Source organism: Alligator mississippiensis, chromosome 5 (genome assembly GCF_030867095.1).
Source record: "Alligator mississippiensis isolate rAllMis1 chromosome 5, rAllMis1, whole genome shotgun sequence".
Taxonomy (NCBI): domain Eukaryota; kingdom Metazoa; phylum Chordata; order Crocodylia; family Alligatoridae; genus Alligator; species Alligator mississippiensis.
In genome coordinates, this window is record NC_081828.1 from 127332683 (window position 1) to 127356289 (window position 23607).

At 44.8% G+C, this 23607-nt stretch overlaps 1 protein-coding gene across 2 annotated transcripts in view; it reads left to right on the forward strand.

Moving 5' to 3' along the window:
- The window catches only part of MATCAP2 (microtubule associated tyrosine carboxypeptidase 2), a 54488-nt gene that overhangs the window by 24016 nt on the left and 6865 nt on the right, over window positions 1-23607 (forward strand). For both annotated transcript variants that reach the window (XM_019483412.2, XM_019483411.2), the window contains exons 4-7: window positions 10649-10792; window positions 13990-14122; window positions 15951-16256; window positions 17499-17596. In XM_019483412.2, coding sequence (XP_019338957.1) covers window positions 10649-10792; window positions 13990-14122; window positions 15951-16256; window positions 17499-17596 — 681 coding nt within the window. The remainder of the gene's footprint in view (window positions 1-10648; window positions 10793-13989; window positions 14123-15950; window positions 16257-17498; window positions 17597-23607) is intronic.

Genomic DNA, 23607 nt, shown 5'->3' on the forward strand with positions numbered 1-23607 from the left:
ATTCATCAATTTCCTTGATTAAAATCCAAGACATGAAACTGTGGTTTTAAGTGATTTTGTTCTAAATTAGAAGCCTCAAACCCGATAGATATCTTGTAAGGACAACTAGTTAGTTGAAATCTGATAAAATATTACTAGGCAAGCGGGGTGCTGTTAGGGAAGTCATACTTCTAGTTCCATACAAAGTTGGAAATTAATTGTCAGGCACCTGTTACAAGTGTTTGTGTTACAGTTTTAAGTAGCCGTATTAAGTTTTGACGAATAGTACATTAGTGACCATCTGAAGTGTTGGTGCTGTAATTGGATGATACTGAAGCTCTGAGTGACAAGTAATGTAACAGAGAGAATACCAACCTAGAAATGTGTTGTTATTTTTATTAGGTGTACTTCTGAGTCTCTGAGACACTTAATTACGCAACCAGTATCAGGAGGTAGGAGACAAGACAAATATCAGTTCTTTAAATGAACATTAAGTTCCTCCCTCCTCAGCAACTGTCTTTTATGCAGATTTTGCTTTTATTCTCCTTTCCATCCCTAGACAAAAAGAGACCAACATTTTATGACCCTCGGTCAGGCTAATACATTCCATCTGCTGCAGCCTGACATACTTAGGAAAAAGCAGCTGTGCTTCAAAGTCCAACAAGCTCAGGAAGAAAGAAGCAGCTGGGTCTCCAAAGCTTTGTCTTCCCAACAAATTCTAATTGAGTTTGTAACCACTTAGTAGCCTGGTTGACTCTTGAAACTAAGAACAAAGAACTGGAAAGGTCCTTCTGAGTGATAGAGTTGAGTCTCCTGCTATCACAGGTGCCACATTATTAGAATCTGGTACATATATTTATAACTTCACTCAAATAACTGAGTTGTATGGTTTCACACAACACCTGGAATACAAGGAACCACCCTGTTTTGTCTATAAGGAAATTTATCATTATTTGTTAATTCACCAAAGCTATCACAGGTTTACAATACCCGAGGAGGTCATGTATTCCCACTCCTGCCCAAAGCAGGATCATTCATGCCTAAGACATCCCAGCCAAATGTTTGTATTATCTGCACTTAAAACTTCTTCTTGGCGTGTTTCAAAAAGAAAGTGGCCATAACTGCATATAGTGAGGACCCCATCCTGTAAGTCTGTGTTAAGCCTGGTTTTAGCAAATCTACAGCTTAGAAAATTTATACATAGGGATGCCTAGATTTTGGATCTGATTGAGCTCAAGAGGAAGATAGGCACTGCCCTGATTGGGATAGTCCTGGGCATGAGCAGAAGCAGAAATGTACACATCCACAAATAGAGGGGGCATCATGATTTTAATGCCTCCAGGGACATGTGGCTGCTGAACGGGGGTTTTTGGATCACAATTCTGGACTTGCGTAGCTAATAGCTAACCTAAAATGGGGCATTTTAGGTATCTTATTGAGTCTTTATTTGGTTCTAGCTCCATGTTCAGTGATCTTCTGGAAGTCTCTCTTCTTCCTAGCTAACTCAGTATCTATGTGACTGTACCTGCACAAGTGGATATAGATACATTCATAGATTTCTAGAGTCAGAAAGGACCCGGTAGATCATCGGGTCCGACCCCCTGCTCCAGGTAGGAGAGAGCACTGGGGTTAAGTAACCTCAGCCAGATACCTGTCTAATCTCCTCTTGAACACCTCCAGGGTAGGAGAAAGCACCACCTCCCTTGGAAGCCCACTCCATACTTTGGCAACCCTTATCATAAAAGAATTTCTTCCTTATGTCCAATTTAAATCTATTCTCCTTCAGTTTATTATTTCTGGTAACCCCGATGGGTGCCCTGGTAAACAGAGTGTCCCCTATTCCCTGCTCCCCCCCCCCGATGAGTTTGTAGGCAGCCACAAGATCGGCCCTCAGCCTTTCCTTGCGGAGGCTGAAGAGATTCAGCTCCCTCAGTCTGTCTTCATAGAGTCTTACCTGCAGGCCCTCAACCATACGAGTAGCCCTTCTCTGAACCCTCTCAAGGTTATCCACATCCCTCTTGAAGTGCAGCGCCCAAAACTGGACACAGTACTCCATCTGTGGCCTCACCAATGCTGCATAGAAGGGAATTATCACTTCCCTAGACCTGCTCGTGATGCTCCTGCTGATGCAAGAAAGAGTGCGGTTAGCCTTGCTTATTACTTCATCACACTGGCGACTCATGTTCATTTTTGTCTCAATCAGGACTCCAAGATCTCTTTCCACTGTTGAGGTGCTCAGAATGATACCCCCCCAGTCTGTAGGTGTGTTGGAGATTCTTTCTCTCTGGGTGCAGCGCCTTGCATTTATCCTTGTTGAATTGCATCCTATTCTGATCTGCCCACTTCCCCAGTCTGTCCAAATCTGCCTGAATTCGCTCCCTGCCCTCCAGTGTGTTTACTATGTCCCATAGTTTAGTGTCATCTGTGAATTTGGACAAGGTGCTTTCAACACCTTCATCCAAATCGCTAATGAAGAAATTAAACAGTACTGGCCCAAGGACCAAGCTTTGGGGGACACCACTGCCCACATCCCTCCAGGGAGAAACCGCCCCATCCACCACCACTCTGGGTGCATCCCATAAGCCAGTTTCTCACCCACCTTACTGTGAAAAAATCCACATCACAGCCACTCAGTTTATTTGTAAGAATTGGGTGCGACACTGTGTCAAAAGCCTTTTTAAAATCTAGGTAAATAATATCTACTTCCTCCCCTGCATCCAAGCACTTTGTGACCTGGTCATAAAAAGAGACGAGGTTAGTCAGGCAGGATCTGCCTGCTATAAACCCATGGTGGTTGCCCCCCACCATTGTGCTACCTGCTGGCCCCCTGCAAATGTGATCCTTAATGATTTTTTCTAAGGTCTTGCTGAGAATAGAGGTGAGGCTAACTGTCCTATAATTACCTGGGTCCTCTTCCCTCCCCTTCTTGAAGATAGGGACCATGTTGGCCCTTTTCCAGTCCTCTGGGACTTGTGCCAAGAGCCACGAGTGCTCAAACAGCTGCGCCAGTGGTTCTGCTATGTCATTGGCCAATTCCTTTAGTACCTTTGGGTGAAGATCGTCGGGGCCCGCTGACTTAACTACATCCAACCCTTCCAAGTGCCTCTTCACTAGGTCAGTGGTAACCGTTGGTGGATTGGTACTACTTTCACTGCAGACTAAAGACTTATTGGGAGGTGCATTTGTATCTGTGTCCAGGAAAACAGAAGCAAAGAAATTATTTAAGAGCTCCACTTTTTCCATCCTATCAGTTATGAGTTGCCCTAATGAATTCTGTAGCAGCCCTATGTTACCCTGCGCCTTCCTCCTGCTCCCTATGTACTTAAAGAAGGACTTCTTGTTGTCCTTAATCTTTGTTGCCAACTTGAGTTCTGTATCTGCTTTGGCCTTTCTCACTGCTTCCCTGCAAGCATGAGCCAAGTAGGTATACTCCTCCTTGGTGGCTGCCCCCTGCTTCCACAGCCTGTAGGCCTCTTTTTTCCTCTGAAGGCTCCCCTGGATTTCCCTGCTCAGCCAAGAAGGTTGTTTGGCTCTTTTGCCACCCTTTGCATGTACTGGGATGGTGTCCCTCTGTGCCTGTAGGATCAGTTCCTTGAGGAACTCCCACCCTTCTTGGACCCCCATCTCACAGATGTGATTACCCCTCAGACCCACCCTAACCAATCTCCTGAGCTCATTGACTTCCGGAAGTCTAGCATTAATGCCCTACTATTTGTCTTTCCCACCTTACGCCTGATAGTGAATCCTATCAATGGGTGGTCAACTATCCCCTAGGTTACCTTGTACCTGTAGCTCCCCCACCAAGTCCTCCCCTGAGGCCAGCACCAAGTCAAGTAAGGCATCTCCCCTAGTGGGACTGCACACCTCCTGTGTTAGACGCAGGTCCTCTATGCAGGTTAATAACCTACGTGAATGGGCAGACCTGGCCAACTGCTCCTCCCAGCAGATGTCCGGGTAATTTAGGTCACCCATGACAGATATGCATATCTGGAACAAGATACTGAACATATTTATAGTTCAGTATCTTGTACAATGGGTGTCATTTACTCTCCCAATCAAATAACATGGCTGCTAATGGGAGAAATTTGCCCCTTGCCTATAGCTGTTACATCTGACTGAAGCTGCTGCTAGCTCAAATGGAAAGTGTTCATCCTTCATACACAGAACAGCCCACAGAACACAAGCCTGTGGCTTTCCAGCTGCCAGTGGGTGGGAAGACCTGTTTCAGGTTTTCCTGGCGAGTAACCCTTCACAAACAGTGGAGGCTTCCAATAGGAAACAATCTCAGCTGGCTTCTGAAGTTTGGACTGTTATGGCTTCTGACAACAAGGATGCCTAAGCTCAACACAGAGGGACATGATAGCAGCTGGTCAGCAGCTTGACAGCTGCACTATGTTGGCATGCAAGTCAGCGTACCTTTTAACATTGAACACAGTCACCAATGAACTATCAAGGCTATGATCAGAACTGTTGGAAAGGAAGGGAAAATTTAAACTGGTGTCTGTCAGGATCTTTTTTTCATTTCCAGCATTGATATTTATGTATCAATGGGACAGTGAACCAAAGGACAGCCAAGAACCACAGTTCAAGGCTCCATAGGCTGCATTTGTTTCACAGGGTGTGATGGATACCTCAGCACATCTTCATGATGAAGGTTAGCCATGGGCGAGTGTTTCATTTTCATAGCAGGATTCTGCTTTTGCACATACTCATCTAGAACCATAGAAAACCAGAGAAAAGTAGGGCTGGAAGGGACCTTGGAGGTAACCTAGTCCAACACCCTGTGCAAAGCCAGAACACCCCTACCTAAATCATCCCATACGAGAGCTATTCCTAAAATTGCACAAACAATCCTGACATATAACTATATGGTACATAGCTCAAGGACACCAAGAAAAGCCTAACCTCCCACAGGTAAAGCAGGGGGCATAAGGACACTGTCAAGCTCTGGCTACTGCAAATGTTGCTAAATACATTTAAGAGAAAGAGGAACATGCCTTCCTGCCCATTACCAAGGAAGGCAAAAACCTCCACAACTTGTAACAGTTTGACTTCGGGCTAAAAATCCATCCTGATGCCAAATCTGGCAATCAGTTTGACCCTGAGTTCTGGGGCAGCACCCTCTATCCAAGAACCTCTGGGTTTTAGCTCCAGCAGGAACATCGGCACACTCAAGTAAAAATCCATGGTTGTGGCTGCAGCCAACACCCAGTGCTTCTGAGGAAGTTGACAACCCCCCCGCCCCAAACTGACACCTGCAGCAATAGGAGGGGGAAAATATCCTTCTTGGCTCTATGTGGGAACCAGAAAGGCCCAGAAGTATGGGAAACACTAAACACCCCTCCCGCTAACTCTGTTCTGCAACCTGAAGACAAACAAATCCATACATCCACCCTCTTTCTGTCTTCCTTACCCCTTCCTAAACGTATCCCAGCCCCCTTAATCTTCTTTTATAACTAAGCCAGTTGTGGAGCTCAACCTTGTTCTGCTGCTGAGCATGGTCCTTTCCAATATCTACCTGCTCTGGGATGCAGAGCTCTTCTCCCAGTCTTCTGCTTCCTTGGCTTCCAATTACTGCTTTTCATGGTGTCACAGGATACCATCTCCAGGGGTGGCCACGAAGCCCCTCGAAGCCAAAATGTATTTTTCTACCCTACTCTTTCGGCAGTCAGCCCCTTTTTTCATCCTCCATGCCTTGACGTAATATTGTTATTTAAATAAGGGAGGCTGACTTAGTCTTACTGTAACAGCCCCTAAGGTGTCCGGGGTCAACACCATATGAGCTAACTGCATGGCTCCAATCTACCCCTACATCATGCCCTATGCCTTGTGTCATGACCCAAAGGTCTGATTTTTTTTGTGTGTGCTTCAGCACTAAGAATTATCCCCGTGGGTTTACAGCTTCATTGCACGGAGGAGTTCTGCTGCGCAGAGAACCCACGTGCAAAGGAGTGTTCCTGCCACTTTGCAGTGATCTTTGCAGGGTGCATTTTCTTTGCAACACAGAAATGCACGGTGCAAAGATTTCCCGCTCGTCTCATGCAAATTCGTGCCCCGCAATTGGCTAGTGCTAAATTATTCACACGTGGCGGCTAGCGATTGGCCTGCTAGCCATATAAGAGGCTTGAGCAGTTTCCACCCAAGCCGAAGAGGACTCTGCATCCATCTCGTGGGGACTCTGGGTGCGCGCGGCAGGGTAATAGAAACCCTGTGTGTCGCTCAGAGGAGTTTGGCGGCCTGATCCACCGCCCACCTCTTCCCGTCTTCGAACGGAGCCTACTATAAGACGTAACGATGAGTTTAATGCGCGCTTGTCCTGGACATCTGGAGTTTTGTCTGCGTGGAGCCTAGCAAACTCCACGTGATTGTTCGTGTTCTGTCTGCGTGGAGCCTTGCAACCTCCACGTGTGTTCATGTTTTCTGTTGTAACCGCAACTCAAGCAAGTTCTCAGCCTACACCATGACCATCTCGGTGTAAGTAAACAATCTTAAAATCAACCGTTAAGTGTCTGTGCCTAATTCTAGCTCGGCGACCTCCCTCTCCGACCCGGCCTGCCCGGGCTGCTGGCCACAGCCCGCGTGCAGAGCGATGAAAAGGGCCCGGGGTCTGACCCGGCCTGCACACCTTGCAGGTGTTATCACTGCATGATGTCACTTGTTTTCAATCCAACACACTCGGCCCCTCTTCTGGGCCTCCAGACCCCGTGATCCCACTCTCAGCCCCTCTCTGGGCCTGGACCCTCTGGTTGGTCCCACACTCTGCCCCTCTTTGGGCCTGGATCCTTTGGTTGGTCCCACACTCTGCCCCTCTTTGGGCCTGGATCCTCTGGTCCCACTCTCTCTTTCCTGAGTTCCCAGGTCCACTGGTCTCATTCTCAGCCCCTGCCCCCTCTGGTCTCGCACTCTGACCCTATCTGGACTTGGCCCCTTTGTAGGCCCTTAGGCCTCTGGGCTCTTTGGCTGGATTTCCTAAGTCTTCATAATTGGTTTGTCTCAGATTTCTTCCTTTCCGCCATGCAGGGGAACAGTTGAGAATGCATTGTACCATATTTACTGGTGCCCTTAGAGTAGAATCTGCCATTTTAAAGTGCTTTAAGTGCTGTGAATGTCTGTTCTGTTATGGCTTTAAAGTGCTTTCTGCGTGCTTAACACATGTTAAGTGTAACTTCTCTACCTAGCCTTAATGATCAATTGATACAGTAATTTCACCTACCAGAGCTCTGTTAAATTTAATTTAGATCTCTATTTCCAACGTCTTAATTCCACTTCAGTAACATCTTTCCAGTATAAATTATTGAGAAGTGAAGTTGAACTGAACTGTACAGGCAAGGGAGAGAGAAGAAAAAATAGTTGGGAAGTAGAACATGAGTCTATGGGCTATTGTTTCACTGTGAATGTATATGCAAAGAGACTGAAACATAAAGAGATGCCTAGTTTCATGTGCTTATCTAATGGACTTCACCGCTTTTAAGACAAGGAAATTCAATGAAGAAAATGTCATGTCAGGGGATAGAATGTTGAGAGACACTTTGCTTAAATGAAATAATAAGATTAATTGGTTCAGGGAAACCAGATACACATAACAATGAATAGGTGACACGATCTTAAAGGATCTGGTAATTGTAAAAGAAACTGAAGAATTGTTCTGAATTATTCAGGTTATTCACAGAGAGCAAACTGTACTCCTGTAGCTAATAGGGAATGTATTTTTTATAAGCGATTTATAGGAATAGGATGTTCACACATCAGAATCTGCACGGTGATCAAAGAACACCACCGATATTAAATGAAATGATTGTTAGAACAAGTTCAGCCTTAGGCCACTAAGTTAGTTTTGAAATACATTTTGAGGAAACACAAGATTTCCATGACTGTTAAAATCAGCTGTTAATTTAGAACTAATAGTTGCTTAGATTTTGTCTTTGCACTTAGTCACTAATCCGCACTAATCCTGGGACATGTTAAAGCCTGAAATTTTCATTGAAGCAGAATTCGATAAAGGTTAGGTTCTCCTATGTAAGGGAAGAAGTCCAAACAGAGAAAGGGAAATTCGCCCCGTTACACAATAACAGTGTACCTCTTCGGTTCTACTTGAAACTTACCATGATAAATAGGCCTTGTGCTGACCCCTCTGCCCAAGGAAGAATTGAACCAGAAAAAAATGGGCTTTATCATACAGATCTGGTCTGTGAGAAGAAATCAAATTATTCCTCCATTTAAGGAACTCCTGTTAACATGTAAATAGAATGGAGTTACTATATCATTTATCTGAGGTTATTTTTAAATTAAACAAATTGATCCAACCTGAACTAAATTGCTCATTTGTTAATGTTGAATAGTATCTCAGAACTTTTCTTATCCATTCAACTTAATTGCTACTGTGTATTCATAAAGGAGCCAATCCCCAAACCCTCCAAAGTCATTGGGAAGACTTCTCTTTGAATTTAGTTGGCTTTGAGTCAGGCTCATAACATATATGCCTTGAGACCATTCTCTTCACAAGTGCTTGTGCCTGTTCATGGTTTTCCTAGTTCATGCTGTACATATTCATATACATCATCCCAGATCTTCCAAGAAACAGTTGTTTTGAGAATTAAAATATCAATTTTTATTCACTGATGTTGAAACCCAATTCAGTTCCCACTGAAGTCAGTGGCAAAACTCCCCTTGGCTTCTATAGGAGCAGGAGCTAGCTAGTGCCACCCCCACTCACTTCACTTAAAAGCAGCTTGGTAAATAACAAGTTCATACAGTAAATCATGTACAGAGGAGTATAAGGGAAGAAAGATGGTAATTACAGGTAGCAGACAGATCCGTTGCTCCCAGACCTATGTACAAAATGAAATTAATTCATTAAATCCATTATTTTTATTCAAAATTAAATTTGCTGAACTATACTGCTGTACATTCAAGTTGAATAGAGCCCTTGGCTTCTTCAGGAGATGCTTGGGATTTAATTAAGTTATTCTAAGCTAGGTAATAGGGAACTATCAAGAATGACATGGAATATTTTTTCAGCATTTGGAGAATGCATGTCTCTTTCACCCAGGAGCTACGATACTTAGATAGGACACCTTGTGAATAGCATTAATGTATTCCAGTGGCACTTGTCTGTGGTTGCCTAGTTTTAGTTAAAAATACAATTAAAATAAGCTGTCAGCAGCTCTGTGGGGTTATTAATTCTGTTTCATGAGGCATGTACACACAACACACAGTTGACTTAAAATAAGGTGACGCAACAAAGTCAACTTAACCAAGTCGACTTAAGTTAAGCCATGTTCAAGCATATACACATACAGCTCTGTGACATGGTGGCAGACATCTTGTGAGCTAAGTCGACTTAACTAGTGCAACTCAAGATAATACACCTTGGAGGTATATTATCTTGCACCGCATTTAAGTCGACTCTGCTCCTCATGTGTGTGCACACTCTGACAGTTAAGTCGACTTAAAATAGTTAAGCTGCTTAGCTGTCAGAAAGTTAATATGTGTGTATGCACCCATGGACAGCAAACAGGTTCCTTTCAGCATCACAATAATCAAGTTGTAGCATGCACTGTCATCCTATTATATACATCTATATATTTTATTTATATATATATGCAGTTATGAGCCTGAGCAATTTTGGCCATAAAAGACATGACCGTGCATAATTATATAATTTTGCATAATATAAGCCTGGCAGGCTCTGTGCCTCCACCTCCGTGGGGCTCCCAGCAGTCCTGCTGGGAGTCCCATATGGAGGCACTGAGCATGGTGGCACATGACTGGACAGCTGTTATGTGGAGAGGGGAGCTCCTGCCTGCTGGGGGAGGAGGCATGGGGTTTGTGGCTGGCTGTGGGGTTTGTGGGTGGGTGTGGACTGTGCGCCACCGGGCCAGGCCAACTGTCTCTGTTCCTCCACGTGGGGCTTCTAGCACTCCAGCAAAAAGCCGCATGTGGAGACACAGAGCCCACCCAACCCAATGGTGCGCAATTTCATACCTCCATGTGTGGCTTCCTGTTCGAGTGCTGGAAACCTGACATGAAGGCACGGAGCTGGCTTGGCTGGTTGGTGCATGGCTCCCACCTGCAATGCCCCAAGCTCCACATGTTGGCATGGAGCCAGCCTGGTCTGGTCTTAAGGTGCACCCAAGTGGATTGGACCAGGCTGGGTCTGTGCTACCATGCGCAGCCCCTGGGACTCAGCTGAAGCCGTGTGTTGCCAGGGACTCTGCCTGCCATGGCCATGAGCACCCTGAGGACCCACCATCTGTTGCTGCTGAGCTACTGGCAGTGGGGGCTGTGCACCATGTGGGGATGGGGAATGTGCTAATAACCCTTGAACATCTCTGTTAGCTGAGGAAGGATTATCATCCCTATTTTCACAGGTTAAGTAATAAGACAAAGAGATCAAGTGGTTTTTCCCAAAGTCATAGGGAACTAAGTATGCTGGGCCCAAAATTAATTAATCAGACTCTTTTTTCAATGTCTTTGAATTTGTACAGATCTCTGAGGGTGACAGGAGTTGATTACAGAGCATATTGGCCTACCCATAAAAACTGTAGTTCAATGATACATACATGCATTGGATGCAGGGAGGAAACTGCCATTTGTCCCATTGTGGTAGTCACCAGTCTGAAACTGGTGTCTTATTGTATTTCTGTCTCTTTTGCTTTTTTCTCCCCAGTCCATCAATATTATGGAACGGACTTTGCAGAAATATGGAAGCTATGAAAAGTTTGAACAGGTCACTGGAGGCAGCCTGCTGACCAAGAGTCGCATCTGGAATCATGTCAGGAAATATATGGTGAAAGAAGGCTGCCTGGGTGAGGTAGGATGCATACAGAGTCAGTAGCTACTTAAACCACAGAATCAAACATTAGAAATGAACTAGACTATAAATCCAGTCAGGAAGAGGTCTTACATTTTTTCCCTGATGGTTTGTCTAATGTCATTTTTCAGCAATCATAACACTAGCTTTCGCTATTTTCCTTGGGAGACTAACTCTAAATAGGAGAGTCATGCTGGGATTTCACCTGATGGACCTCATGTATTTGTCCAACCTGGTACAATGTCCACATATCTCTTGCAACTCATTTAAGTCCTGCTGTGGTGGATTAAGGGAGAATCATGTACATATACTTTAACTGGGCCCTTCACACAAGACCTTTTTTCTTCTTTGATTTCCATTTGTTTGCTCAACAAGGGCCATGGGGCTGAATGACAACTTGCCACACCTTTCTCCCTTGTGTCACCTTCATAGTTTGGTTTATCTGTCAGCCTTTCTGTTCTGAATTAGACTTGTCAGCGTCAATACATTTTACTGATTTTTGTGAGTTGATTTGTTTTCCCAAATAAAACGTGCAATCTTGTTTGAGATCTGAAACAGGGAAATATTAAGGTAAATGTTAGAACAAAATGTGTTTTAAAGGAGGATTGAAAAGCTTTTTATTTGACAAAAATAGTCAGTCATGGGTCTGTCCCCTACTGTCTTTGAGATCAGTAGTGCTTGGAAGTGGAAGGTACTGCAATTTTTACTGTGTCAGGTATTAGTCTCATCAGTAGTGCACTATGTCGAATTCTGAGGCATGGATATTGGCAGGACAGGTACAGGTGGGTTTTAAAAAGGAAAAGCTTACTTGATCTTTTCTTGCTTTACAATGTATTAAAAAAAAAGGTCTGAAAGTTTTTTTAAGAAGGTCTGTTTCCCTGAACATTTCCTAAACCTTTAAATACAAATTCTTATATGCCTTATTTTCTGGGGTGTGTTGCATAGAAGCTTTTATCCAGAATTACCCAGCATAACAAAAAGTCCAGTTCATCTTATTGAATTCAATTTTATAAAAAATCAGCAAGAGTTAAAGGCAGAAGCTGCATTAGTCTGAACAGAAAAGGACTGTGCTGAGATCACATCTGGTAAACAAGAAGAGTGTGTAACCTGAAATCAGTGAACGAAAAATGAGCATGTCAGAAACTAGACCAAAATTGGTAAACAGCATTCTGACAGGAAGGACTCTTCTGCCCTCTTCTAGGTGTCTGTAAGTCGGGGTGGGCAAAATACGGTCCGCAGGCCAGATCTGGCCAGCAACACCATTCTATCTGGCTCGTGGGGCCCCTAAAAAATTTAGAAAATAAATATTTATCTGCCCTTGGTTCCTGTCAAAAACATTCCCATGTTCCCGCTTTTCCCTGCACTCAGCACCAGCTTTTTCCCTGCTGGCAAGTAGGGGGTCGGGGCTGTGCGCTGCCTGTACCATAGGGCTGGGGGGCACTGGGTGTGAGTGGGCACGGGAGCCAGCGGGAACACAGGGCCCACACCGGTGTCTGGGGGCCAGTACCAGCGGGGTCCAGAGCAGGGTGGCAAAAGCGTGGGGTCTCAGCCGGCAGGGGCTCCATGGAGCTGCACCAGCTCTCCACCTCTCCCTGCTTGTGCAGCCCAGCCTGGCTTCACAGACCCCTGCCAGCCTGTGCCCCGCTTTGGGCCCCACCAGTGCTGGCCCTGGGACATTGGTCCCAAGACATTGGGACATTAGTCCCAAAATGGTGACTAGGAGGCGGGGCACCTCTCAAGGGGTGGGGCTACCCATGCAGCCCTCGACAGCCTGCCAAAACTGGGTAAGTGGCCCTCCGCCCGAAATAATTGCCCGCCCCTGCCATAAATTAACCCCAATGCTAGAACAGGTAGACTGGAAGGTTTATTATCATGGCTTCCACACATACCACCTCCTAGGACCCAGGGATCCCACCATGGGATCCTCATCCCGGTCATGAGAAATGACTTGACAGAACAAGACTGGAAGATGACTTGGTGATATTCCACCTGTGCTGGCTTCAGTCAAGTTGAATAGTGCTTGGGATGTGTGTTGAGTCTGTCTCTGTCTAGTAGCAAAATTGCTGTTGCAATTAAAAGTCAGCACCAGAAAGAGAATTGTAGTTTTCTCTCTCTGCTTTTTTTTCTCTTCTTCTGTGCGTATGTCTTGTGTGGCCAGAGTCCAACACCAGCATCAGAACCAGCAGGTTCAGCCCATCTGGATTAAAGGTTTTCTCTTTTACCCAAAAGGACACTCCCCCCCACTCTTTTAATATCATTTAAAGACTGTTAGGTTCCCCCCTATAAAATCTTTCTCCAGTTAAAGGGAAGAGATGTTGTTAAAATTAATGCCTTATTGGTAATTTTCACTTCAGATGCTTGTTTTCATAGGAGTTTTTTTTACTTCCTTTTCTGCACCTCTAATAGAGGCTATAGAGATTTTTATTTATGTTAGTCACGGGAATAAGCAGTCTGAAGTCACTGCACTAAAAACCCTGAATCATATCTGTTTAATGTTGAACAATGACAGGCTTATAATGCTTTTTTGCATTATAAAGAAGCAAAAAAGTGTATTATGTTTCTATTCCCTAATTCAGGGTGACATTTAAATTGTGATTTTATAAATATATTTTTCTTAAAGTTTTAAGTACAAATACATTCCATCAATTAAAGTCTCTCTGATTTTGTTCAAATTCAACCCAAAAATACTTGTTTGTGCATTTGTAAGCTCTTTGTGCATAGTCAGTTCCCACTCCCCTCTCCCCCACCTCCCCTGTGGATCAGTTAGGCTCGAATTCTGCAAACAAATCTGCATAGTCGAATTCTTAGACTATGTAGAGCAGTGCTTTTCTGACTGCTCCCAAACTTTTCCTCAAAATGACCCCATTTATGGCCCCATTTCCTCAACATGGCCCCTCACTCCCAGCCCATGCCCCACACCCCCATGACTCCCTCTGCTGATGCTGCAACCCCTTTTGGGGTCACAACCCATAGTTTGGGAACCACTGATATAGAGCCACCTAATATCAGTGGGGCTTCAGAGATGACTAGACTTTCTGGAGAGGCAAAAACTTCTCACATGGGTCTTAATTTGGGAAGCCATAAGAGGTGAGTGACCAAGTCCTGGTGGAACATAATAAGAATGGGGGAAGAGTAGAAGAGGCAATAGCAGGGAAGAAAAAGAGCTCTCTTATACCTAAGATGTCTTATCTTCTTAGATTGTGGTTCACCTCACCGAGGACCTGCTTTCTCGGGCCTCAATGATGGTAGTCAATGGCCGTCCAACTCTGACTATCAATGTTTCCACTGCACGTGAGCACTGGCTGGAAGGGATGCTGAGGCATGAAATAGGTATGGACAAATGTTATTAATTCTGCCTACAGCAGAGACTATACGCATTGTTATTTACTATTTATTTTTCAGTATACTAGACTAGACCCTGTACATTACAAGGCTTGACCCTTGCCTGAAAGAGCTTACACGGTAGATGTGTTAAAGAAATGTGTGTAGACTGTAGTAAAGGTAGAAACCCCAGCAGATAACTTTAAGATATATGGATATAGGACATTTTTCCCAAAGAACTATAAATCTGGAAGACTCCCCTATTTTTGATCCAAGTTAGCAGGAAATTTCTGTAAGGTTTTCTAGGTTCTGAGTGAGCTTCTGCATTTAGAATATCAAAACCAGATGAAATCCAAGGGATTTGAACAAGTTAATCCTTAAATTTTTAGCTCTGGGTATCCTGCACTAATGTTATATCTACCCTGTTGTAAAAGAGCAGCAGCCACCTCCCCTAAGAATATGAATATCTGAACAATTTACTGCACAGTAAAAAGGGGCAGGGCCTTATTGCATGTCAGCTGCTTTGCAGCAACTCTCTGTGTATCCAACCTTTTACCTTGCTGTTAAATGGAAGCCCAGCCATGATAACTTATCCTCCAAAGAGCTAAGCTACTGTGAGTTAGCTTCTACTTGCTGGTTGTGTCTACATGAGACACTTTACTATGCAGTAGACTAATGCACTGCACAGCAAAGCATATCACCATGTAACTGTGCAGGAGCTACTGCACAGTAGTGCACAATTACATAGCTGATCAGGAGCAAGTTGTCCCCACCCTGGCTCTGAGATCAGAGCCAGTACCAGCAGCAGGCATCTGCCTGGAGTAGGGAGCAGTGTCCCAGCCCTGGCTCCAATCCTGGATTTGGGCCCTGGAGCTGCCTCCTGCAGGGGAAGGGGACATTGTCCCCATCCCCGCTCCACCATCAGAGTAGGGGTCAGGCAACAGGCAGCTGCCGGGGGTAGGGATGGGGGTGGGAGGCAGCAACCCGGAGGTGAGACAGCTCCCCTCGTCTCCTTGGAGCCCAAGCCTCACCTCAGTCTTCCCAGCAGCCCAGGGCTGGCACTTGGGGGAGTGTAGAGCTTCTGGCTGCCATATAGTACCAGAGCAGGGCAGGAGTATCCCTGCCCTGAACTGCTCCCACTGGGATCAGATTTTCTCCTGATGGGCACATTTGTAGACATGCACAGGGAAAGCTTACTGCGCAGTATTTTGCTGTGCAGTACGCTTTCAGCACATTAACTGCACATGTAGGCACACCCACTGAGTGTTAAAAACATGCACACAGGCTGAGACAAGGTAAAGCCTTGCCCCTTGTATCTTATGGAGAAATGTTTGAAAGTCCATACCCTAAGCCTTCAGTGTATAGTTCACCATCAGCCTCAAAGGGAGATACTCATGCACATTGAATCTTCTCTATCCATTCTCCCCATTTCTTATCCATGGTAAGGCTTTGTCTGTCCCAGAGAAACTGGTTGTTTGAGGTACTTCCGCAAGTATCTCTCTCAGGGATTTAAGAAATGATCCTGCTTGGAACAGGGGACTGGACTAGATGACCTCCCTAAGTCCTTTCCAGCCCTACTTTCCCAAGTCCTTCATTCAGTTGCTTTTGAGAGTCTCCCCAGCAGTTAGCAGGTAGACATGCTACATGGTTGGAACCACGAGTTTACTTACTACTGAATAAATGCTCCAAAGTTACCTCTTTTGCAAGTCCCTCATTATCCCAACAGGTGAGAATCCTGAAGTTAGTGCAAAGCCAAAGTTTGGGTAAGTTTGGCTTATTTTACCATTGTGCTACTGGTTGTCAACATTCAAAGTGCCATGATTTTTTCCTTTTTTAGGAACTCATTATTTTCGGGGCATGAACAACAACAGCCAGCCTTGGTGCAATTGGAATGGACGTAAAAAGCATGGTTTGAAGCCAATCAATCCTACTGAAGAAGGTTTGGCGAGTATTCACAGTGTCCTGTTCCGAAAGGACCCTTTCCTGTGGAGGGCTGCCCTTCTCTACTATACTGTCTATCAAGCTAGCCAGATGTCCTTCAGTCAGCTCTTCCAGGATGTGGGGAGATTTGTAAAGGACCCCAACACTAGGTGGGATTACTGCGTACGAGCCAAGAGGGGGTGGACTGATACATCCCAGCCAGGTTGGTTTTCTGTGCAATCAGTTCCATTCTATCTTCCTTGTCCAAAGTGGTCTTCAAAGTAAGTGCAGCCAGTTTTGGCAGAATGTAAACTTTGTGGAAAAATTCAATCCTTTGTGTTTGTAAAGGAAGAGACAAAGGCATTGTGTTTAAAGAAAGGTCGAGAAGACATTTCTGATTTATACAGTAAAGGGATTAAGAGGGACGCTACAAATAAATTTAGGTTCACAACTTGCCTGCCTTTAACATCCTGTGGACAGAGCTTGTGACCAGAGTGCTGCTGCAGCACTTTACTGGCAGAGACCACATTCTCTTCCTTTCAGTTCTCCCTTTGGCTCATTGACTCAACTATCTGTTTGGTGTTGGGGGGAAAAGTTTTCAAGCTGTGGGATAAATATATATAATGTTAGGAAATAAAATTACTATATTTACTTGTGTACCATGCTCAACTTTTTCCCAAAAATTCTTCCAAAATTGGGGTGCAGGTCTTAAGAGAGGAAGATGATTTTCTGCCCAGAGGAAAAGCATGGAAACAGTGTAAGATGGCTGCTGTTTCTTTTCCTTTTCTTCTCTCCAGCAGCTGCATGGAGGCAGGGGCATATCAGGGGAAGGGAGACAGTGGAGTTGTTGAATCCCACTTTGATTCCTAATCCAATCAAAAGTTTAAAAACAACTGCCCAGCAGCAGTAGTGACATTTGTACTCAGGCAGTGCTGATGGAGTCAATTAACTTCATGGGTCGTTATAATCTACCTTCAATAGGTGTTAACGATCTTCTCTCCTTTTTAATGGTCCTGACTATCTACTAATCAAGCTATCTTTTCTTCAGTATTTTTGCTGTATGTTAGCTACTCCTGGGCTTTTTTCTCCTACTTCATAGCCCTGCAGACTATTTTTAGTTCTAGATCTTCAAATCCTAGATCTGTCAGTGGAGTCCAGTCTTCAACAGCAGCTACGGTTTCAGCTTTTGCCTGAGCAGCCAAAATCAGCTGTGAAAGGGTTAAAACTGTAGCTTTTTCTGAAGCAGAAAAAGAAGGATGAGCAAACTGAAGATTAATCTCTGCCCCTGCTCTATGAAGCAATACATCTGGAAAACCTTCATTCTGTCTTCCCAAAAACAAGATGTATGTCTTATTTGGGAGCATGTGGTATGCAAGAAAATACCGTGATTTTCTGCATAACTATTTTTGGTACATGTCTTGCTTTGAAGAGCTTGAAAACAATACCAGGTATCTGATTCTTTCAGGCTGTTTCAATAAGGATCAAGTGTACTTGGATGGCATCCTCCGGATCCTGAGATATAGGCAAACCATTGATTTTCAGTTGCTGACAGCCCTTGGAAAGGTGAGTGGAACCAATCTTTTGAGTAGAAGGAAGATGAATGCCATTTTAATAATATCCATTTTAAACAGTTGTTAAAGAACATGAACTTCACAGGATCACTTCCCTCATGTGCTTTATTGTTGTTGTTGCTCTTTGCTTCACTTCGATTTTTATTTCCCGTTGTCCATAAAATGGAAGATCGCTGTCCATTATGATAATTGGACTTGAAAAATAGTCTGTCAGAGAGCCTTGAGGGTTTAATCCCTCCTGTGAGGTTTCCTTCATCACCTTACTATGTAGTTCTGGTTTTATAGTCACAGATTTCCCTCTACCCCTTTCCTGTCTTTGAAGTGGTTATCTTCCGAAGAGGTTTTAAGCACCTTTCTTAAGCCAGAAACAAAATTCAGTGCATTAAAATACACTTTCATGAAAAGGTTGGGTATGTTTAGGACATGATACAAAGTAGAGTTCACAGTTTGAAATGGACATAGTCCACTCAGTCACAAACTAGATTTTTAGCCCAGTTCTGATATACTGACAACATTATTTGATAATATGTCACTACACTTTATCAGTGTGATAAGGGTTAATAGCAGCCTTTGCCCATGGTGAAGATGCAGCTATATCAACAGGATATTTTGTTGGCTCAGCTCATGTCCTTTGGGTAGATGGTATAACTAATCTGGAAGAAGCACTTTATGGACTAACTGAATAATCTGAAATAAAAATTCATAGATTCATAGATGTTAGGGTCAGAAGGTACCTCAATAGATCATTGAGTCCGACCCCCTGCATAGGCAGGAAAGAGTGCTGGGTCTAGATGACCCCAGCTAGATGTTTATCTAACCTCCTCTTGAAGACCCCCAGGGTAGGGGAGAGCACCACCTCCCTTGGGAGCCCGTTCCAGACCTTGGCCACTCTAATTGTGAAGAAGTTCTTCCTAATGTCTAGTCTAAATCTGCTCTCTGCTAGCTTGTGGCCATTATTTCTTGTAACCCCCGGGGGCGCCTTGGTGAATAAAAACTCACCAATTCCCTTCTGTGCCCCCGTGATGAACTTATAGGCAGCCACAAGGTCGCCTCTCAACCTTCTCTTGCGGAGGCTGAAAAGGTCCAGTTTCTCTAGTCTCTCCTCGTAGGACTTGGTCTGCAGGCCCTTAACCATACGAGTGGCCCTTCTCTGGACCCTCTCCAGGTTATCCGCATCCCTCTTGAAGTGCGGTGCCCAGAATTGCACGCAGTACTCCAACTGCGGTCTGACCAGTGCCCGATAGAGGGGAAGTATCACCTCTGTGGATCTATTCGTCATGCATATCACCTCCTTGGATCTATTCGTCATGCTGTGTCCTGTAGGAGGTTCAGCTGACACAGTCGTATCTGCCAGAGATGGCAGAGTGACAATTTGATAAGTAAGCAGCTTCTCCCTGATATCTGCTAACAGGGAGTGCCCATCACCCTTGGGGGCTGTCTTTCTACAGCCAAAGCTTTTATAATGGTGTTTCAGGGGTGTAGGTTGTAGCTGTGTTGGTCTAAGGACATAGGCAGATAAGGTTCTTTGGGTAAATCAAATATTTTTATTAGACTAACTCAAATATTTGGAAAAATTCTCTGCAAGCTTTTGGGTACAAATGCCCTTTGTCAGGCAGAGGAAGTGTCTGTAGTTGGTCTGTACTCTTCCTGGATGGAACAGTAAAGCAACAGAGGCCAGTACTAAATTGAGATAGTCAAGGCTGCAACTGAACTCCAACTAGCTTCAAGTATCAAGGACAATAAAAAGTCCGAGGACCCGGAGGAGAAGCAAAGACAACATTGGACCCCTGCTAAACCAGATGGGACATCTGACAACTGACGCCCAGGAAAAAGCCAACCTATTAAATGGGTACTTTGCATTGGTCTTTCATCAGTCCTATGGGATGCCCATGCCCACTACAGGTCCAGGTGAGGATTATTCCCTGCCCTCCATCAATGCTGACCTTGTGAAGGAACACCTTGAGAGGCTGGATACCTTCAAGTCAGCTGGCCCTGACAATCTACACCCCAGGGTACTCAAGGAGCTGGCAAGCTTCATAGCCCAGCCCCTGGCATGGATCTTTGAGAACTCCTGGCGCTCTGGTGTAGTGCCCAAAGACTGGAAGAAGGCCAATGTGGTGCCTGTCTTCAAGAAAGAGAGGAAAGTGGATCCAGCAAACTACAGGCCCATCAGCCTGACCTCTATCCCGAGGAAGGTCTTAGAAATGTTTATTAAAGAGGCCATCCTTAATGGACTGGCCGACGCCAACATCCTGAGGGATAGCCATCACAGGTTTGTTGTGGGTAGGTCTTGCTTGACCAATCTCATTTCCTTTTACGACCAGGTGACCTATCACCTGGACAAGGGATAAGAGATTGATGTCATATATCTTGACTTAAAAAAAGCCTTCGATCTGGTATCCCATGATCACCTCTTGGCGAAACTGGCCAACTGTGGCCTTGGGTCCACCACGATCCACTGGCTGGGAAATTGGCTCCATGGTCAGAGCCAGAGGGTGGTAGTTGACGGAAGTCAATCGTTATGGTGCCCTGTGACCAGTGGGGTCCCCCAAGGCTCTGTCCTTGGACTCACATTGTTCAACATCTTCATTAATGATGTGGACATTGGAATCAGAAGTGGACTGGCCAAGTTCGCCAATGATACCAAACTCTGGGGCAAAGCATCCACACTTGAAGACAGGAGGGTGATCCAGGCTGACCTGGACAGGCTCAGCAAATGGGCAGACGAGAACCTGATGGTGTTTAACACTGAAAAATGCAAGGTTCTCCTTGGGAGGAAAAACCTGCAGCATCCTTATAGGCTTGGCAGTGCTACACTGGCTTGCACTACGGAAGAAAGAGACTTGGGGGTCATCATTGACCACAAGATGAACATGAACCTTCAATGTGATGCTGCAACTAGTAAAGTGAGGAACACGCTAACTTGCATCCATAGATGCTTCTCAAGCAAATCCCAGTCATTCTCCCTTTGTACTCGGCCTTGGTGAGGCCACAGCTGGAGTACTGCATTCCATTTTCAGCCCCACAATTCAAAAAGGATGTGAAGAAGCTTGAGAGAGTCCAGAGAAGAGCCACGCGCATGATCAGAGGTCAGGAAAACAGACCTTATGACGACAGGCTGAGAGCTATGGGGCTCTTTAGCCTGGAAAAGCGCAGGCTTAGGGGTGATCTGATGGCCACCTATAAGTTTATCAGGGGTGTTCACCAGGATCTGGGGGAATGTTTGTTCACCAGAGCACCCCAAGGAATAATGAGGTCGAATGGTTATAAACTACTGCAAGACCGTTTCAGGCTGGACATAAGGAATAATTTCTTTACCATCCGAGCTCCCAAGGTCTGGAATAGCCTGCCATTGGAGGTGGTTCAAGCACCTACATTGAACACCTTCAAGAGAAATGTGCATGTTTATCTTTCTGGGATCCTATGACCCCAGCTGACTTCCTGCCCGTCGAGCAGGGGGCTGGATTCAATGATCTTCCGAGGTCCCTTCCAGCCCTAATGTCTATGAAATCAGGGAAATCTATGAAATAGGTGAGAGACAAGTGGGATGGGGGGGGGGAAGGGTTTGAAAGAATGTAGCTGGATGAGAGACTGGGTGTGGGGGGAAGGAGAGAGGGAATATAAAAAAAACTGGAGAGGCTACCTCGGGAGTCAGATGTTAGGCAGGTTATATGTCATAATTCAGTGTTTATATTTGGTCCATGATTTTCCATAAAAAATGCAACAAGCATCACCCTTCCATCAGACTATCTCTGGAATACTTCAACACCAACATGCCTTTTTAGACATATCCAGAATGGTAAAATATAGACCACCATATACAAGAAACCCATGGACCAACATACATATCTGAACAGAACCAGTAATCATCCTAAATGCAGCAAGAAACCTGTAATATACAGCCAAGCCCTCTGATACCACCAAATTTGCACTGAGGAGGACACCCATGATCATCACCTCACAAATCTCAAAAGGGCCTTTACTCAACAAGTACACTCCTCCAGAGAAATAGATCACACTTTTGAAAGAGCCACCTGGATACCATGTGAAGAATTGCTGCAGTACAGAATCCCTCCCCCCGACATGAATCACACACCACTGGTTATGACATATCATCACTCCCTGGAACCTATATGGAAAATCCACAAACAGTTGCAACCCATTCTAGGAAGAGACCCAATTCTTAAAGAGATCTTTCCAGAACCACCCATGCTAGGCTTTAAGCAAGCACCAAACCTTGCCAACCTCATCACCAGAAACAAACTTCCTATGGCCCAAAACACCAAATGGATCCAGACCATGCCAGGACAAGAAATGTAAAACCTGCCAACACATCTCCACCACCCCCACAATTACTACATCCCAAAACAGAACCACCAATATTCCTGGATTTTACACCTGCACCTCCAGAAAATATGTAGGAGAAACCAAACAACACCCATGTACCAGAATAAATGCACACTGAAAATCCATTAAAGACAAGAATACCCTATCTATCAAGGACAATGACCTGTGGAGGCACATTTCTCACAAGAAAACCACTTTCTCCAATCTCTCAGTTCTAATTCTCCAAGGAAACTTACAAAACACCTTTCACAGGTGAGCCTACAAACTTCATCAACCTACTGGATACAAAAAATCATGGACTAAGTATAGACATTGTATTTATGACACATTATAACCTGCCTATCATTTGACTCTCCAGGTATCTCTCCACTGTTTACCAGCTATATTCTTTCCCTTACCTCCTGCCCACATCCATTGACTACAGATACATCCTTTCTCCTCCCCACGCCCACCTCTCTCCCACTTATTGACTACCTCAATTTACATTTTAACTGTCTTTCTTGCATGTATACTGGCCTCTGGCTGCTTTACTAATCCATCCAGGAACAGCACAGACCAATTGCAGATGCTTCCTCTGCCTGACAAAGGGTGTTTGTACCTGAAGGCTTGCAAAGAAGAATTTTTCAAACCATTCAAGTTGGTTTAATAAAAGAAGTCGGATTTACCCAAATAACCTTGTCTTACAGTGATGTCACACTTTCAACTTAACACAAGAGTGTTGTTAGATGTTACCTTTCCTGCTCACTAAATGCTCTTGAGATGGCTCCTATGTGTTAAGAAAGGAAAAGATGAGGTAACTGGTATGGCTGTGTGAAGCTTTAGTCACTGATTTGATTCAGCGGAGATTTGGCCCAATTTGGCAGCTAAATCTCCAAATCCAAATCAAATCAGGAGACCCTTTAATCTCTCCAAGTCAAATCAGAACCCTCTGATTCAATTTGGAGATATTCAACGATTCCGACATAGACACAGCTTTAAATGTTTTTTTTTTACTTACCTCAAGGTACCAGGCAGTTTGTGAATGTTGAGATGCTGGGGTGGATGGAGTATCCCATGGGAGCGCGAGGGGCGGGATCCCCAGCATGCTTAGCAGTGGACCTGGAAGTGGACCAGAAGCATTTCTGGTCCACTTCCAGGTCTGCTGGGGAGCGCAAGGGGGACCCCTCCCCCCTTCCCCAGCTCGGTGACTGGTTCCTCCTGGGGTCTGGGGGGGTCCCCTAGGGGTGGATTTCCCTGTAGGTTCCCCTGTGGCCAATCACTGAGCCAAGGAGGGTGCAGGGCAGGGGTCCCCCACATGCTCAGCAACGGACCCAGAAGTGGACTGGAAGTATTTCTGGTCCTAGTGTCCTTCAACAGGTAAGACTGGTTTCATTAGAGGCTTGCTGAGGATGATAGAAGGGCCTTATTGCTGTGCTCCTGAAAATGAAAGTTGAAGCTGCCCATTCCCTATATATGTTCAGCAGTGCTATGATGGGCTGCTCTTATTTGAAGTTGGAAATGTTAGAGGCTGCAGTAGGGCCTTTGCCTACAGTTAGCAGGTGTGGTCATGAATATATGACTTGCCATAAGTTACTTCCTTTTTTGTAGAGAAAGTGAGAGAAATGTTTTTTACGTATCTAGAGAAAAAGCAGACATGGTTATGCTTCTTCACTAGAG